Below are 12,468 nucleotides of genomic sequence, written 5' to 3' on the forward strand. Positions count from 1 at the left end.
GGGACGGGGCCACATAGGTGATCCTCGTGCGTGCGATCGGACGGCGCAGATCCGTTCCTGTACGCATGGATGGCCCAGATCAAAAGTGCGCATGGATGACCCAGATTGAATCATGCACGGACTGTCCAGATCGCATCACGATGGACGGCCCAGATTAATTCTCATTTTAATCGCGATCGGACGGTCCAGATTAAATCGTGATGGACGGCTGAGATTAAAAGGGGAAGGTTATAAATAACCTCACCCACACCTAACCCCAAACCCTAGCCGCCAGTACCCTCGTCAGAGAAGACGACCCAGTCACCGGAGGAGCCGGCCGCCACCACCTGTCGCCGCACTAGAGAATTTTTCGACCGTCAAACGAGGTAAAATTTCTCTCATGGGCTCGTTTTTCGATGCTGAATCCACCTGTGGTCAAATCGGAGCCAAACCACCGGCTAATTGACTGAAAAACACTGCCGAAGTTCAGCGGCGCCGCTGCAGCTTCCCTCAATTTTTGCCTCCGATGAGGCCCTTCCCGCTTCCCGTTTGATGTAATTTTTACACCACTGTGATCACCGTCCTTTTCTCTACAGGTTGACCGGAGCAAAACATCAAATCACGACTCGCACTGGAGAAGCCACTGCACCTGAGAGCTCTGCCGTCGGTAAGTCTCAGTTTTTCTTGATTTTTGGCCCACCGTGGACCCTAGGGGTGATTTATCATAGGAATCAATGCGAGTTTGGCCAAATTCGCCAGAATACGACCAACCCAAGGCGAATCACTGCCGCGGGCGGCGGCGCCATCGCCGGACCACGGCGGCTTTTCTGAGAATGGCCGAGTAGGCCTTAGGTTTGATTTTGAGTTTTTTCGGGACATGTGTAGGTACCAGAAGTGTATTTCAGTTCCTGAATAAAAATTCAGGGAATTTAGGGACAACCCGTAGGCGCAGTGAGAATCTGATTTCAGACTCCGAAATAAATAAAGATTTCTCACCAAATTTCCTATCACGGTATTAAAGCTCAATAAAAGAATAAACGGTATTTTATGAATTGTGTATAATTAATTAAGGTTGCTAATGGAGCCTGAATCTGATGTATTTTTTGGTCAATTGTTGTTGATCTATTTTATAGTTTTAAATACAGTATGATATTTGATGTGTTTATTCTATGGTTTCGTATGCATGAATCACGATTTCATTTATTATGGTTTGAATTATTGTGAACCCGTTGTTGTCTTGTTTGGTGTTCAGTACTAGTTTACGTATTTATGTTTGAGTGGATAATTGAGACCAAGAAAAATAGAAAAATGTATGTGAATTGATAAATGGATGATGTCGACAGCCTAACTAGATATCCTGGGAGATGGTGGATGGACTTGGGTCCGTGGAGAACCCTACCGGGAACGTGATCTCTCATATCGGACGGGGTATGGAGACCTTATGTGTTTTGGCACCCATACCGAACGGGGTATGGGGACGGCCCGTTTCACCCTCATACCGTACGAGATATTGAGGTTTATGGTTTTGGCGCCCATACCGGACGGGGTATGGGGACGGCCCTGGAATCAAGTTATTAATGTGAATGGTTCACATGTAGCAATGACCCCTCTATGGATCCCCATGGATACTAGCAGGCTGATAAAAGAGAAAAATTATTGTCTGATGATTGAAAAATGAGAGTTTGATATGTGTTATGTTACAAAGTGTGCATGATTTTATGATGTTTATGATGTTATTATGTTTCATAAGTTGTCTTTCATGAATCTCACCGAGGTAAGTGGACAGTAAAGGTTTTTATTATTGATAAATGAGTTTGCTATAAATTATGCTCTATTGGTCGTTTTTGTTTTCTACCAACCTTTACTCCTGTGGCAGTGAGATAGTGTGATGTTTTTACTGGGCTAGTATAGCTCATTTCTTACTTAACCATTTCAGATCAGAAGGACTTGGTTCCCGAGCCCGTCTCGCAGGAAGACGGCGAGTAGATGACTAAGGATTTCATAGATTTATTTATAGCATTCATTACTAGTGTTTACTTCAGTTAATTTATTCTTTCATACGTTTAATACGTTTTGGTTATTGTGTAAGGGATATTAATCAGAATTTTTATTTCGCTTCCACACTTAAAATTTTTAATACATACATTTTCTTTAAATTTCTGGGGCCGTTACAGCTTCTTTGGTCAAAGTGGGTGTTATGAGATTATTTACCTTCGTTGCTTTGAATAATTGAAAATCTTGTGACATGTTCCTTGGTCTAAAGATCCAAGCTTGAGCTCTGACCATCATTTGGTGTCTAGGAGCTTCAGTTATAATGTCTGTTGTCTGCAGTCTCTCTTCCAATTCTCCATCTGGTATCATATTTTGATTTAGGGGAGATTCTAGTTCATGTTACAACAAGTTCTCACTAGTTGGAGAGTCTCTCAGCAAGTGTTGAGGTGAAGTCTCAACCGTAGGAGAGGATGCTGATGTTGTAGCTTCTGAGATGTCTTAGCTGGTTGTGCTCCTGGAATGAGGTAAAGTTGGTGGGAGGTTAAAGGATATGTTAAACCACAATGACATTGTAATTCTAGAGGGCACTTTAGGTTAATGTGTGCTGACAAAGCCATGGTGGAAATACAAATCTGATTCACTAAAAACAACATTCTTTTACACATAGGTTTTACTAGTTGAGTTGAGACATTTGTATCCTTTGTGAAGTGAGTTGTAGTCAAGGAATACACACTTTGATAAGTGAAAAGAGAGCTTGTGATTTTGGTATGGTCTCAGGCAAGGAAAGCAGGCACATTCAAAGCATTTCAGCTATTTGTAGTTGGGTTTTTTGTGGTATAATTTTTGAAGCGATGAAAATTGATTCAAAATTGGTGTAGGCATTCTGTTAATTAGGAATACAACTGTTTCAAAGGCATTAAGCCAATACTTTAGTGGTACTCCCAACTCAGCAAGAAGCGCAAGACCTATTTCGGCTACATGCCCGTGTTTTCTTTTAGCTCGTCCATTTTGAGCTGAGGAGTAAGGGCAAGAGTATCTAATTTTTATTCCACTATTTTGGAGAGTCTGAGCCAGAACAGTGAACTCTCCTCCCATATCCGATTGAAAACAATGAGATGAGTAAAAAATTACTTCAACATTATTTGAAGAGGTCAGTTAAGAATCACTCAGTAGATTTCGATTAATCTTAGGCACATGTAGCACTATGTGAAGTGCTAATTTTTGGCTACTAGGTGTATAGATATTTGTCTTACCAATATCTTTGATACGCATTTTCTTACTATTTTCAATCATCAGGCTCTCATTTCCTGTATATACTTGTTTCGATTATAGGATGTTAGGGTCACCTATAACATGGTTATTGGCACCGCTGTCGGCATACAACATTGGGTCTTCAAGGTTGTTTTCGGTGGAGCCTGAAAAGAGGCAAATCTTTGTTGGACCTTCGTTGAACTCTCTAGAACAGCTCCCATGTAGCTATTATCATATCGATAGTAGCAATGAGTAGTAGTATGCCCAATTTTGCCGCACACTTAACAAATTGATCTAGAGTTACCGCTGCTTGTTTCTCCTCTTTTAGTGTTATAGCGACCACCCTTGTTTAGATTGTTGTTTCGTCCTCCTCCTCTATTTTTCGTTTGAAAATGAGGATTTTGATAGTTCCTTTTGCTTCTGATACTGGAAAAGTTTGCTGAAGGTCGTTCGCGGCTAAGATTAGTCGTGGTAGTGTTGAGTTGTTCTAGTTGCCTTTCATAGTTCAACAGTCGTGATTGAAGCTCCACCCAACTTATGTTTTCTTTCTCTGTGATTTGGCACACCAATGGGTTGTATTCAGAGGAGTCTAAGCAGATGAGAATTTGAGAGACGAGATCTTCGAGTGTTATAGGATGACCTATCAGTGCAAGGTTGTCTGCGATGCCTTTGATGGTTTTTAGGTATTCTTCCATTTTCAAACTTTTTTTTTTGTATTTTGATGAAGTTTCTCTTGTAATAGATTACATTTACTCTTTTTTTTTTTCTGCGAATAGCTCTTAGATGGCATCACAAAGGAGTTTTGATGTTGAGTATCCCATCAATTTGGAGGCCAAACTTGTTTCAATCGAGCTGTAGAGCCAACCTAATAACATTTGATCTTGTGCGAACCAATTTTCGAATTCTGGGTTCAAATACGTTGGTGCTTCCTTCCATGATTTTCTCTGTATATTCAGATGGGCTAAGTTTGGCTCCAATGATGAAGCCTTCAAGTTTATTTCCTCTGATGATTTGGAGGACCATATTTTTGTAGAGAAGAAAGTTTTTGTGGTTAAGTTTTAGTTTGCAAACTGAGCTCATTGTGCTGCTGGGCAGGGTTTAAATTCTTTGAGGTAGTGGATTGAAGGTGGAAGAGTTGTTGTTTTCTCCTGCCATTTGCACTGGCTCTGATACCAAGTTATGAAACGAAGCTTTTAGTTTCTTGGTAAAGGGAAAGCTGGACAATTCACAGCTTGTGTATTTCATATATAATCATCAAGAGAGTTACAGAATTTACAGAGCTTAGCAGCTCTTCTATAAGAGTCCAAAACATACATACACATCACAAGAAAACAAGGAACAAATTGCAGAGGATCAAAATAAAAAACGTAGAGAATAAGGAAGGACATCAGGGAATGACAAGAAGCGATGATTGCGTTCCAGTTGTTTAGCCATGCGTGATTTGTCTAGAAGCTGGTGGCTAAGTTGGATTGCCGACTGGGACAATTTGCTGACTTGAACAAGTTTGCACACTTGTCATCTTCAGTTTGCTGATGAAGAGTAGCCTTGATCGGTTCAATCTTCTTTACACAGACTATTCCTTCCTCTCTGTTCCCAACACCCAATCTCCTTCCTCGTCTTCCCACATCGCCATTGAATAGACTTTCAAGCAAGCTTCAGACAGAAACTTACCATCTCCCCGCCTTTCATTAGCCGAGAAAGAAAAGCTTAAACTGTCACCCTTTTTTCTCTCTTCATTATACGCAATAAGTTCGCATCCCACAAAAACAAGCTTCTCGAATCTAAAGTAGGACCCAACTTCTTCAATCCTTCTCCATTTTCTTCCTTTATTGGCTTTATCAAATTTTAAGATTAGAAACTCAATATCTGTGTATCAATCAAGTTATAATAATTAAAGAAATCTCAATATTATTTTAATTTTTAAATATTCAATCTTTATTTTTAAAACTAAAAATGAATAAGTATATTAGGTGTGGGATTTGGATGTTGGCAGCTATATGGAAAAGTATATGAAATTTTGACCACATCATCTACCATGTGTAAGGGGTTTTAACATTATTAGAATAAGTATTCAAATAAAATTTAAAAGTACATAAGCAAAACAGATAGAAAAATAGTCTAGGAATTCAAATAAAAAAAATCAATTATACAAGAGCCATTTAGGTATTTAAGTCCATACTTGTATATTTTTAATGTACGATTAAGAATATAAATTACTTAAAAATTCATATCTATTTAATAAATAGTATTTAATATAAGTTACTTATAAATTCAAATTTATTTAATGAATAGGTTAGATATAATCGAATCATAAAAAAAATTCTTTTTAAAAATAAAATTTATTTAATTATTTAATCAATAATCTGTTTAGTCATGTGGAGTTGAAAAGGGGAGGATGAAGCTCTAAAACAAACCCTAATCTGCCTAATCCTTGAAGCTTGAAGAACGAAGCTATGATGAGTGGAAGGAGAGACGAAAGAGTAATCTTAAATAAGAGAGCTAAAATTTTTAACTATGTGAATTTTGGTTTAATGAGCTAAAGTTTTATTTTGAAATCTAACAGGTTTTGGGTTAGTAGGAAGAGTTTAAGGAATTGATTTAATGATGAGAAAAGTAAATAAAATATTATATAGATTTAATGAGTTAGAATTTAAGATCTAGATATGATGGATCTTAAGGGATTTAGACCAATTGATATAAATCATATGATTTGGGGCATAGTATATAAAAATAGAGATTGTTTGTATAAATTAATTTTCACTAATAGAAGTGATATTATTGGTAAACTGAAATTCGTACAAACAACTCTTATTTTTAATGATAAAGGCTTGTGTTACTGAAAGTGATCTATTTCAACCATTTGTATTTATATATGTTCTCGTTTAGTCATAAATATTATTTATTACTAAAAGTGATCATTTTTAAAAAATATATTTTTTGTAACGATCCCACCATTAATAGATTATTGTGACTCACAATCTTTCAAAAAGAAAATTTATTATTTCGGGGAGTCTTACCATCTCTAGTTGTAACAACTTGATGACTCCTATCTATACATTAACCTTTGCTTTCAAGTTGAGAATGAACGTGCATAGACTTTTTTTATTTGGATTATTGCTTCTTGAAACATGTTATATTTTGTGTTTGTACATATATATTGGCATATAATCATCATTTATGTTAATTCCGATATATCATATTAAGGCTCATCTTATCAAGATAATGAGACTTAATTATAGATTTGAACAAAGAATCTTTGTCGAAATATATACGAATATCCTTCTTCTTGAAGAGGTAAGACATATATATATATTTAGTTAGAGTTGATAATTTAACATATTTTTAAGTAATAAATTATCTAAACATTGAGAATTTATGTTGGATAGATAGTATGTATGATATTTCTTTTTCACAAAAAATCCTAACTACCTCTTAGATAATTCTAAACTTAATTAATTTGTTAAACTTATGTTTAAAAGAAAAACATATTATTATTAAATTTATTGCATAATATTATCTTATAAATATTAATATTAAATTTTTGGATAAAAGTAAAAAAGATATATGTTCATTGTTGTTGGAATAATAATTACAACATCTTTGGAACAAAATTATTATAATAATACAATTTACTTGCCAACACATTACTACTACAGAATATCAATAATAAATATTCATAGAAATGTTAAAATCAGATGATATTGTGTCCAAAATATTTGTATGTAATAATATTTCATAGCATACATGATAATTAATGATAAATCGGCAGTATCGTATTATAATATTTCGTAATAATTAGCCATAGTTAGTAATATATATTGTGAGCAGTAACAGATTAATTAATAGTATTGGCAGCATTTTCTAGTTATAAATACTTGCTAATCTATTTATTAAAAGTTGACAGTTGATAAATATTTGTCTATTAAACGAAAGAGCTGGCCATGCCAAAAGAAATAACAGTAACAGTATGAATCATCCACAAGATAATCAGAACAAAAACCTACTAACCAACTTCTTCCCCACTGTGTCTATGATGAGCTACCAACTTCGTCCCCGTTCGTAGGTTTTTCTTCTGATGGGGGACTAGAAGTTTTGCATGGCGTTGCATGTAATTTTTTCCTTTTGTTGGGGTCCCCATCCTGCCCAACCTCCATATCAGTAGAAAGCATTGTCGCCCTTGATCCAGGGATGTGCTTTTCAGGGCAACTAAGAGCTAAACTTGTATTCATATCCAATGGAACCTTGCCAGATGGTCTCTTTCGACTCCCTTCCTTCTCTAATTTCAAATGATCTCGCGGAATGCAATAAACTGCTTCTGCAAAATTTAAACTAGTGTCGAATTATTTGGCTTAACTATAATGAAATATATATATATATATATGTATATGGAAACAAGATCACGGGAGTGATTCTTTTACCTTGGTGTTCCCGAGGAACACCTGAACTCTCTGATCCAGGCAGTGTGGAAGGTGAACTATTTTTCCTTGAAACTTTGGTACCCCTCTGATCCCAATTATTCTTTTTAAGAGACAGCACATTTTGTGATATCTCATACTCACTGTCCATTAATGCTGATGAAGCATGAATCATGGGAACATCATCTTTATTCTGATTTGATTTGTAAGAATTCTTGGCAGAAACAACCCCAGCAGCGTTCGACATTTCAATTAATTGAGACCACTTTTTTAGTTTTGCAGTCATTTCATTGTCACTGGATTTATTCACCTCATAATTTTCATTATCTCCTATTCTATTATCAGAATTAAAGTCATTTTTCACTGAATCCATAACTGACTTGGGCAATAAATTTGTGTTTGCTTCCAGTCTAGGCTTTATCCCTTCAAAGATAGTTGAAAACCATGGTGTCTCCTGCCTGGCATAGAATAATATATATGCATCCTGAGATAGCACAAAGTCTTCTTCAACCCTGGTAACCTGCCAAAAGGAAAAAAATAAATAAATCAATAAACAAATAAATTACATATATATATATATACACACACCAAAATTCAGCAAGATTGGTTTAATCATGAATTAGAGCTTCTATAACCCAGTGATTGATGTCGACAACTCAACCCAACATACTTACATTTTATAAGTTAAACGGCATAAATTTTGTCTGACCACCAAAATCCAGTAACTACATGACTTTAAGGAGGATATTTGGGATACTTCGATAACTTAAATGTTGAAGCATCAAGAATTATGTCAATTAACAAAATGCAGGAAAAAATAGCAATGAAAACTTAATGCCTACGTCATCAATGTAATCATAACTTATGCTTAACCTTCCTAAGGAATTAAAAATTAAAGACATAACACCAAAACAAGCTCATCTGGAAGGCCAGATCAGTAATAAATTTGGTAATTGCTACCTGTGAGTCATCCAATTTGTGCCATGTATTCAGAGAGGACCGAACGTAGCAGAAGTAATGACCATCTGTTAATGATTTTCCAACGTGCACCACAAATGCATACAAGTAATACTTGAGCTCCACCTCCTGTAAGAAATGGCAGAAAATTTTTAAGGAATTGGTGATCATAACTGAAATAAACACGACTGTCCGCAAAACTAACAGACATGCAAATCAATAGTCAAGTGTCCTGAAAAATTATGGCTCAACTAGGGCTTCTCCATGAACAAAAAAAAAAAAAAAAAAGATACAGAATTAAATTTTATCAAATCTCAATGCCCTGAAGCTCATTCAACTAAAATCAAGATCTCTGCAGTAAATCTCAAATGTCAACATTTTACTCACTTCACTACTCCGAGAGCTACTCGTATAAGGTTGCAAGTCCAACTCCAATGGGAACTTCACATGCTTATAAATCTTATCAACAAAAATTCCATGATTCTTGAATCTCTTCAAGTGGAATGTGGCAACTGAAGGTGCCCGGTCCACCATAAGTTGTTTCTCCTTCAACACTGTTTCTTTGCAATTCTCACATTTAAACTTTGTCTCTGGATCTTCAAGTTTTTCCACACTGGTAAAAGATAATAGGGCATTTTGAAGAGCGTCCACTTCTTCAATCTCCAAACTAAGTCCAATCGAGGGCTCATAAGTGTCGGAGTAGTGACCACAGTTGCAGCACTGAAGCTGATATCCAATCAATAGAATGTCAATACGATTTGCATATTGACAAAACTGCTACTTATTTTCAATATTGGAAAAAGTATAAAGAGAAATAAGAGGCAGGCCATACTCTACTTAGGAGACGACCACCAAAGACCTGCTCCACAATGTTAATATCATGGGAAGATAAACTATCATCTTTTTTCTCAGAATCCAAGCAACATCGTTCAAGTTTATCTAATATGGATTGCAAGAATTCATGAGCATCTTCCTGCTGGTATTTCTGGAAGAAAGGGGAAAATTCTAATGTGCTTTGGGTCAAGAATAACAAGAAAAAAACTATTGTCTAGTCAAAGAAACAGTTGTTCGGAAAAAAAGTATGCATGCAGCATTTTCATATACAAGATTAATTAAAGATAGCTTTCAAAGGCATAAATTTGAGATTATTATATGGTAAGAGTTAACTACAGCGTGGTTAAGCAGAATGATAAAAATATGAAACCTTAATGACTATCTGCTTACATTGTTCTAATTCATTAAAAGGAAAATGAAAAAGAAAAGGATACTGTTCAAATTATCAACAAATCTTGAAGGTGAGATAACTCCTCCTGAAGAATGTAAAGATAATTGTATGTGATCACGAAGAATGCAAATAGCACAGAACCCTTCTCTATTACCTGAAATTTTGCAAATTTTTTTTCACTTAGTGAATCAAATTATTAAAAGCCATAGAAGAAATAATATGGATAGTGCTACCATGTTCCGAAAGATGAGGCCTCTATAGAAACTAATAACTTTTCAAAAAATTTACCATTTTCGGAACTAAAACAGAATGCCAAGTTATTTTTTAAAAAAAAATAGAAACAACGTGTCAATTCGAAGAATATTAAACTAGTCATTAATGTTCTTGTTTGAAAAAGGAAATAATAAAAAGTGAGATTAAAACAAATAGATCATACAATCACAAGGCATCGGGTGATCGCAAGTGCCAAGAGCCTAGACTGGGGGCAAACTAGCTTGCGCTGTGAGTTTTAAAAGTACTTTTAAAATAATTAATCACTAAATATACTGCTAATAAAAAATATTTAATATTTAATAAAAAATAGCTGTAAAGATTTGGACTGTAAATTTTAAAAGTAGTTTTAAAATAATTGTTAACCAAATGTGTTGTTAATAGAAAATTATTTGATATTTAATACAAATAATTGTAGAGATGTGTGCGGTAAATTTTAAACATATCTTTAAAATAATTGTTCATTAAATATGTTTTTAATAAAAAAAAAAAATTTATACTTCATACAAATTACTGGATAAAACGCCATCACTTTAAAGAAGAAAGCAGAATTGTATGTTTATTGAACTTAATGTTTTGAAATTTTAAGTATAAATTTTTAGTAAAAACAAAAATTATTTTTTAAAAAAAAAAATCCTAATTTTTGATTTGAAAATTTATTAAAAGAAAATTTTGACTTTAGTTGTTTCCAAAATTACTTTACACTTTATCCACTGGTTGCAAAAAACATTTGAAATGCAAAAATTAAAATCAAAAGTCAGAGACAAACACCTCTTTCGAAAATAATAAAATATACCAAATACAAAAGTATTAAATTAGCCATTAATGTTCTTGACTCGGAAAAGGAAACAACAAAAAACCGAGATTAAAGTACATATAGATCATACGATTACAAGGCATCGGGTGATTGTAAGTCTGAAGAGCCTCGACCAGGGGCACCGTGTGGGTGAAGCATTGCAGGATTGAATTCATGAAGCAAGTATTGCCTAAATTTGAAATCCCTGAACCCTACAAAACCGATAATTCAAATAATAATAATCATGATGATGGATATGAAATAAACACATGACTACAAAGGAATGAAGATCAAAAGTTGTGCAGAGAATGATGGAACATACCACACCGGTGGGTATGACTTCCTTGGATTCCCGCACTTTTGACCAGCTAGATTCTTTGGCATTCCACTGAGATTGAGTCCATGGTTTACACTCCACAATCTCATCTTCACTATCATACGATCTTGGGGGATAAGCAATGCCATCCTTCTTTTGCGAACACCATTGCATGTCAGATAATGGTCGATGTTCTTCAGGATCATCTTCTTCAGGGCTAAACAGTGAGAGACTGATCCTCTCCTTTTCTAGTTGTAAAAAATGCCTATCAAAGGCAGATACATCAGGTTCGGGCATAATTACAGATATTGGTTCAAATGGATCATGAAGTAAAAACTGATTATTATCAGCTGGTAAAGATAACAGAGTCAGATAATGATCCGCTAGGGTTTCGTTTGGCAGAGGTGGCGAGAACGGATTTAGGTTCGGCAGTGGTGCAGCCGGAGACTCGTGGTGAACGAGGTCTCTACTTGGAGAAGATGGTGATGACGGAATAGGTTTCAGGTCATTGCCAGCAGAACAAGGCCAATCAAGGTTCACCAAAATCTGATCGCCAGAAGTTTCAATTGACGAAGTTGTCCAAGACTGTCCCGGAAAAGAACACCGAGAAACTTCTTCCAGAGAGCTAAACTTTTTTGGTGAAATTGGTGAAGACACATTTGAATTGAGTGACGGTTGAGCAGGAGACTGGTTATCCAGAGCTTGCATATCTGAAGGTAGCGAAGACCCATCAACTGATCCATCCATTGCAGTTAGAATTGAGAAACATCCAGAATGAGTGCTGAGAAGAGAATGAATCCGGAGCAGAAGAAGAATTGGTTTCTAGGGATTGAATTGAGAGATGGAACGGCTGCGAGCTTCGAAATTAGAGGACAATAGGTTGTCGAAAATGAAACGGAGGTTAAGAAATCTTAATATGGAAAAATCAAATTGGGTTTCTAATTAATTTGATAACGTAAATGGAAGGTAGGCAAGGCCAGAAGAGGAGGGAATATGAAGCAGCTTCTTAGCTATATTCAAAAATCCTTTTCACACTAGAGATGGATACGTTGGCTGGCGGTTACTTAGCGGGAAATATATAACTTTTAATTTTAAACTATTTAAATACATATTTAAAATTTTAAGAATAAAATTAAAATAATATATAAACATAAATTACTTACCATTGAAATATATAAATATACATATACAATAATAAAAAAAAATTGAAGCTTGCTGGCGGCAAGTCTATCAAAGGCGGTGGGGGAAGAGGAGGAGGAGGAGGGAG

At 35.3% G+C, this 12,468-nt stretch overlaps 1 protein-coding gene across 1 annotated transcript; it reads right to left on the bottom strand.

The window, feature by feature from the left end:
• Nucleotides 1-7,250: 7,250 nt before the first annotated feature.
• LOC110806346 (uncharacterized) lies at nt 7,251-12,099 on the bottom strand. The gene is made up of 8 exons (XM_088216089.1): nt 11,208-12,099; nt 10,977-11,097; nt 9,863-9,973; nt 9,427-9,599; nt 8,982-9,320; nt 8,598-8,723; nt 7,641-8,157; nt 7,251-7,537 (listed from the first exon to the last, which is right to left on the bottom strand). The coding sequence occupies exons 1-8, from the start codon at nt 11,946-11,948 to the stop codon at nt 7,251-7,253; spliced, it is 2,415 nt and encodes an 804-aa protein (XP_088072215.1). The 5' UTR covers nt 11,949-12,099.
• Nucleotides 12,100-12,468: the final 369 nt, after the last annotated feature.

Source organism: Carica papaya, chromosome 3 (genome assembly GCF_054855325.1).
Source record: "Carica papaya isolate Zhongbai chromosome 3, ASM5485532v1, whole genome shotgun sequence".
In the NCBI taxonomy this organism is placed as follows: domain Eukaryota; kingdom Viridiplantae; phylum Streptophyta; class Magnoliopsida; order Brassicales; family Caricaceae; genus Carica; species Carica papaya.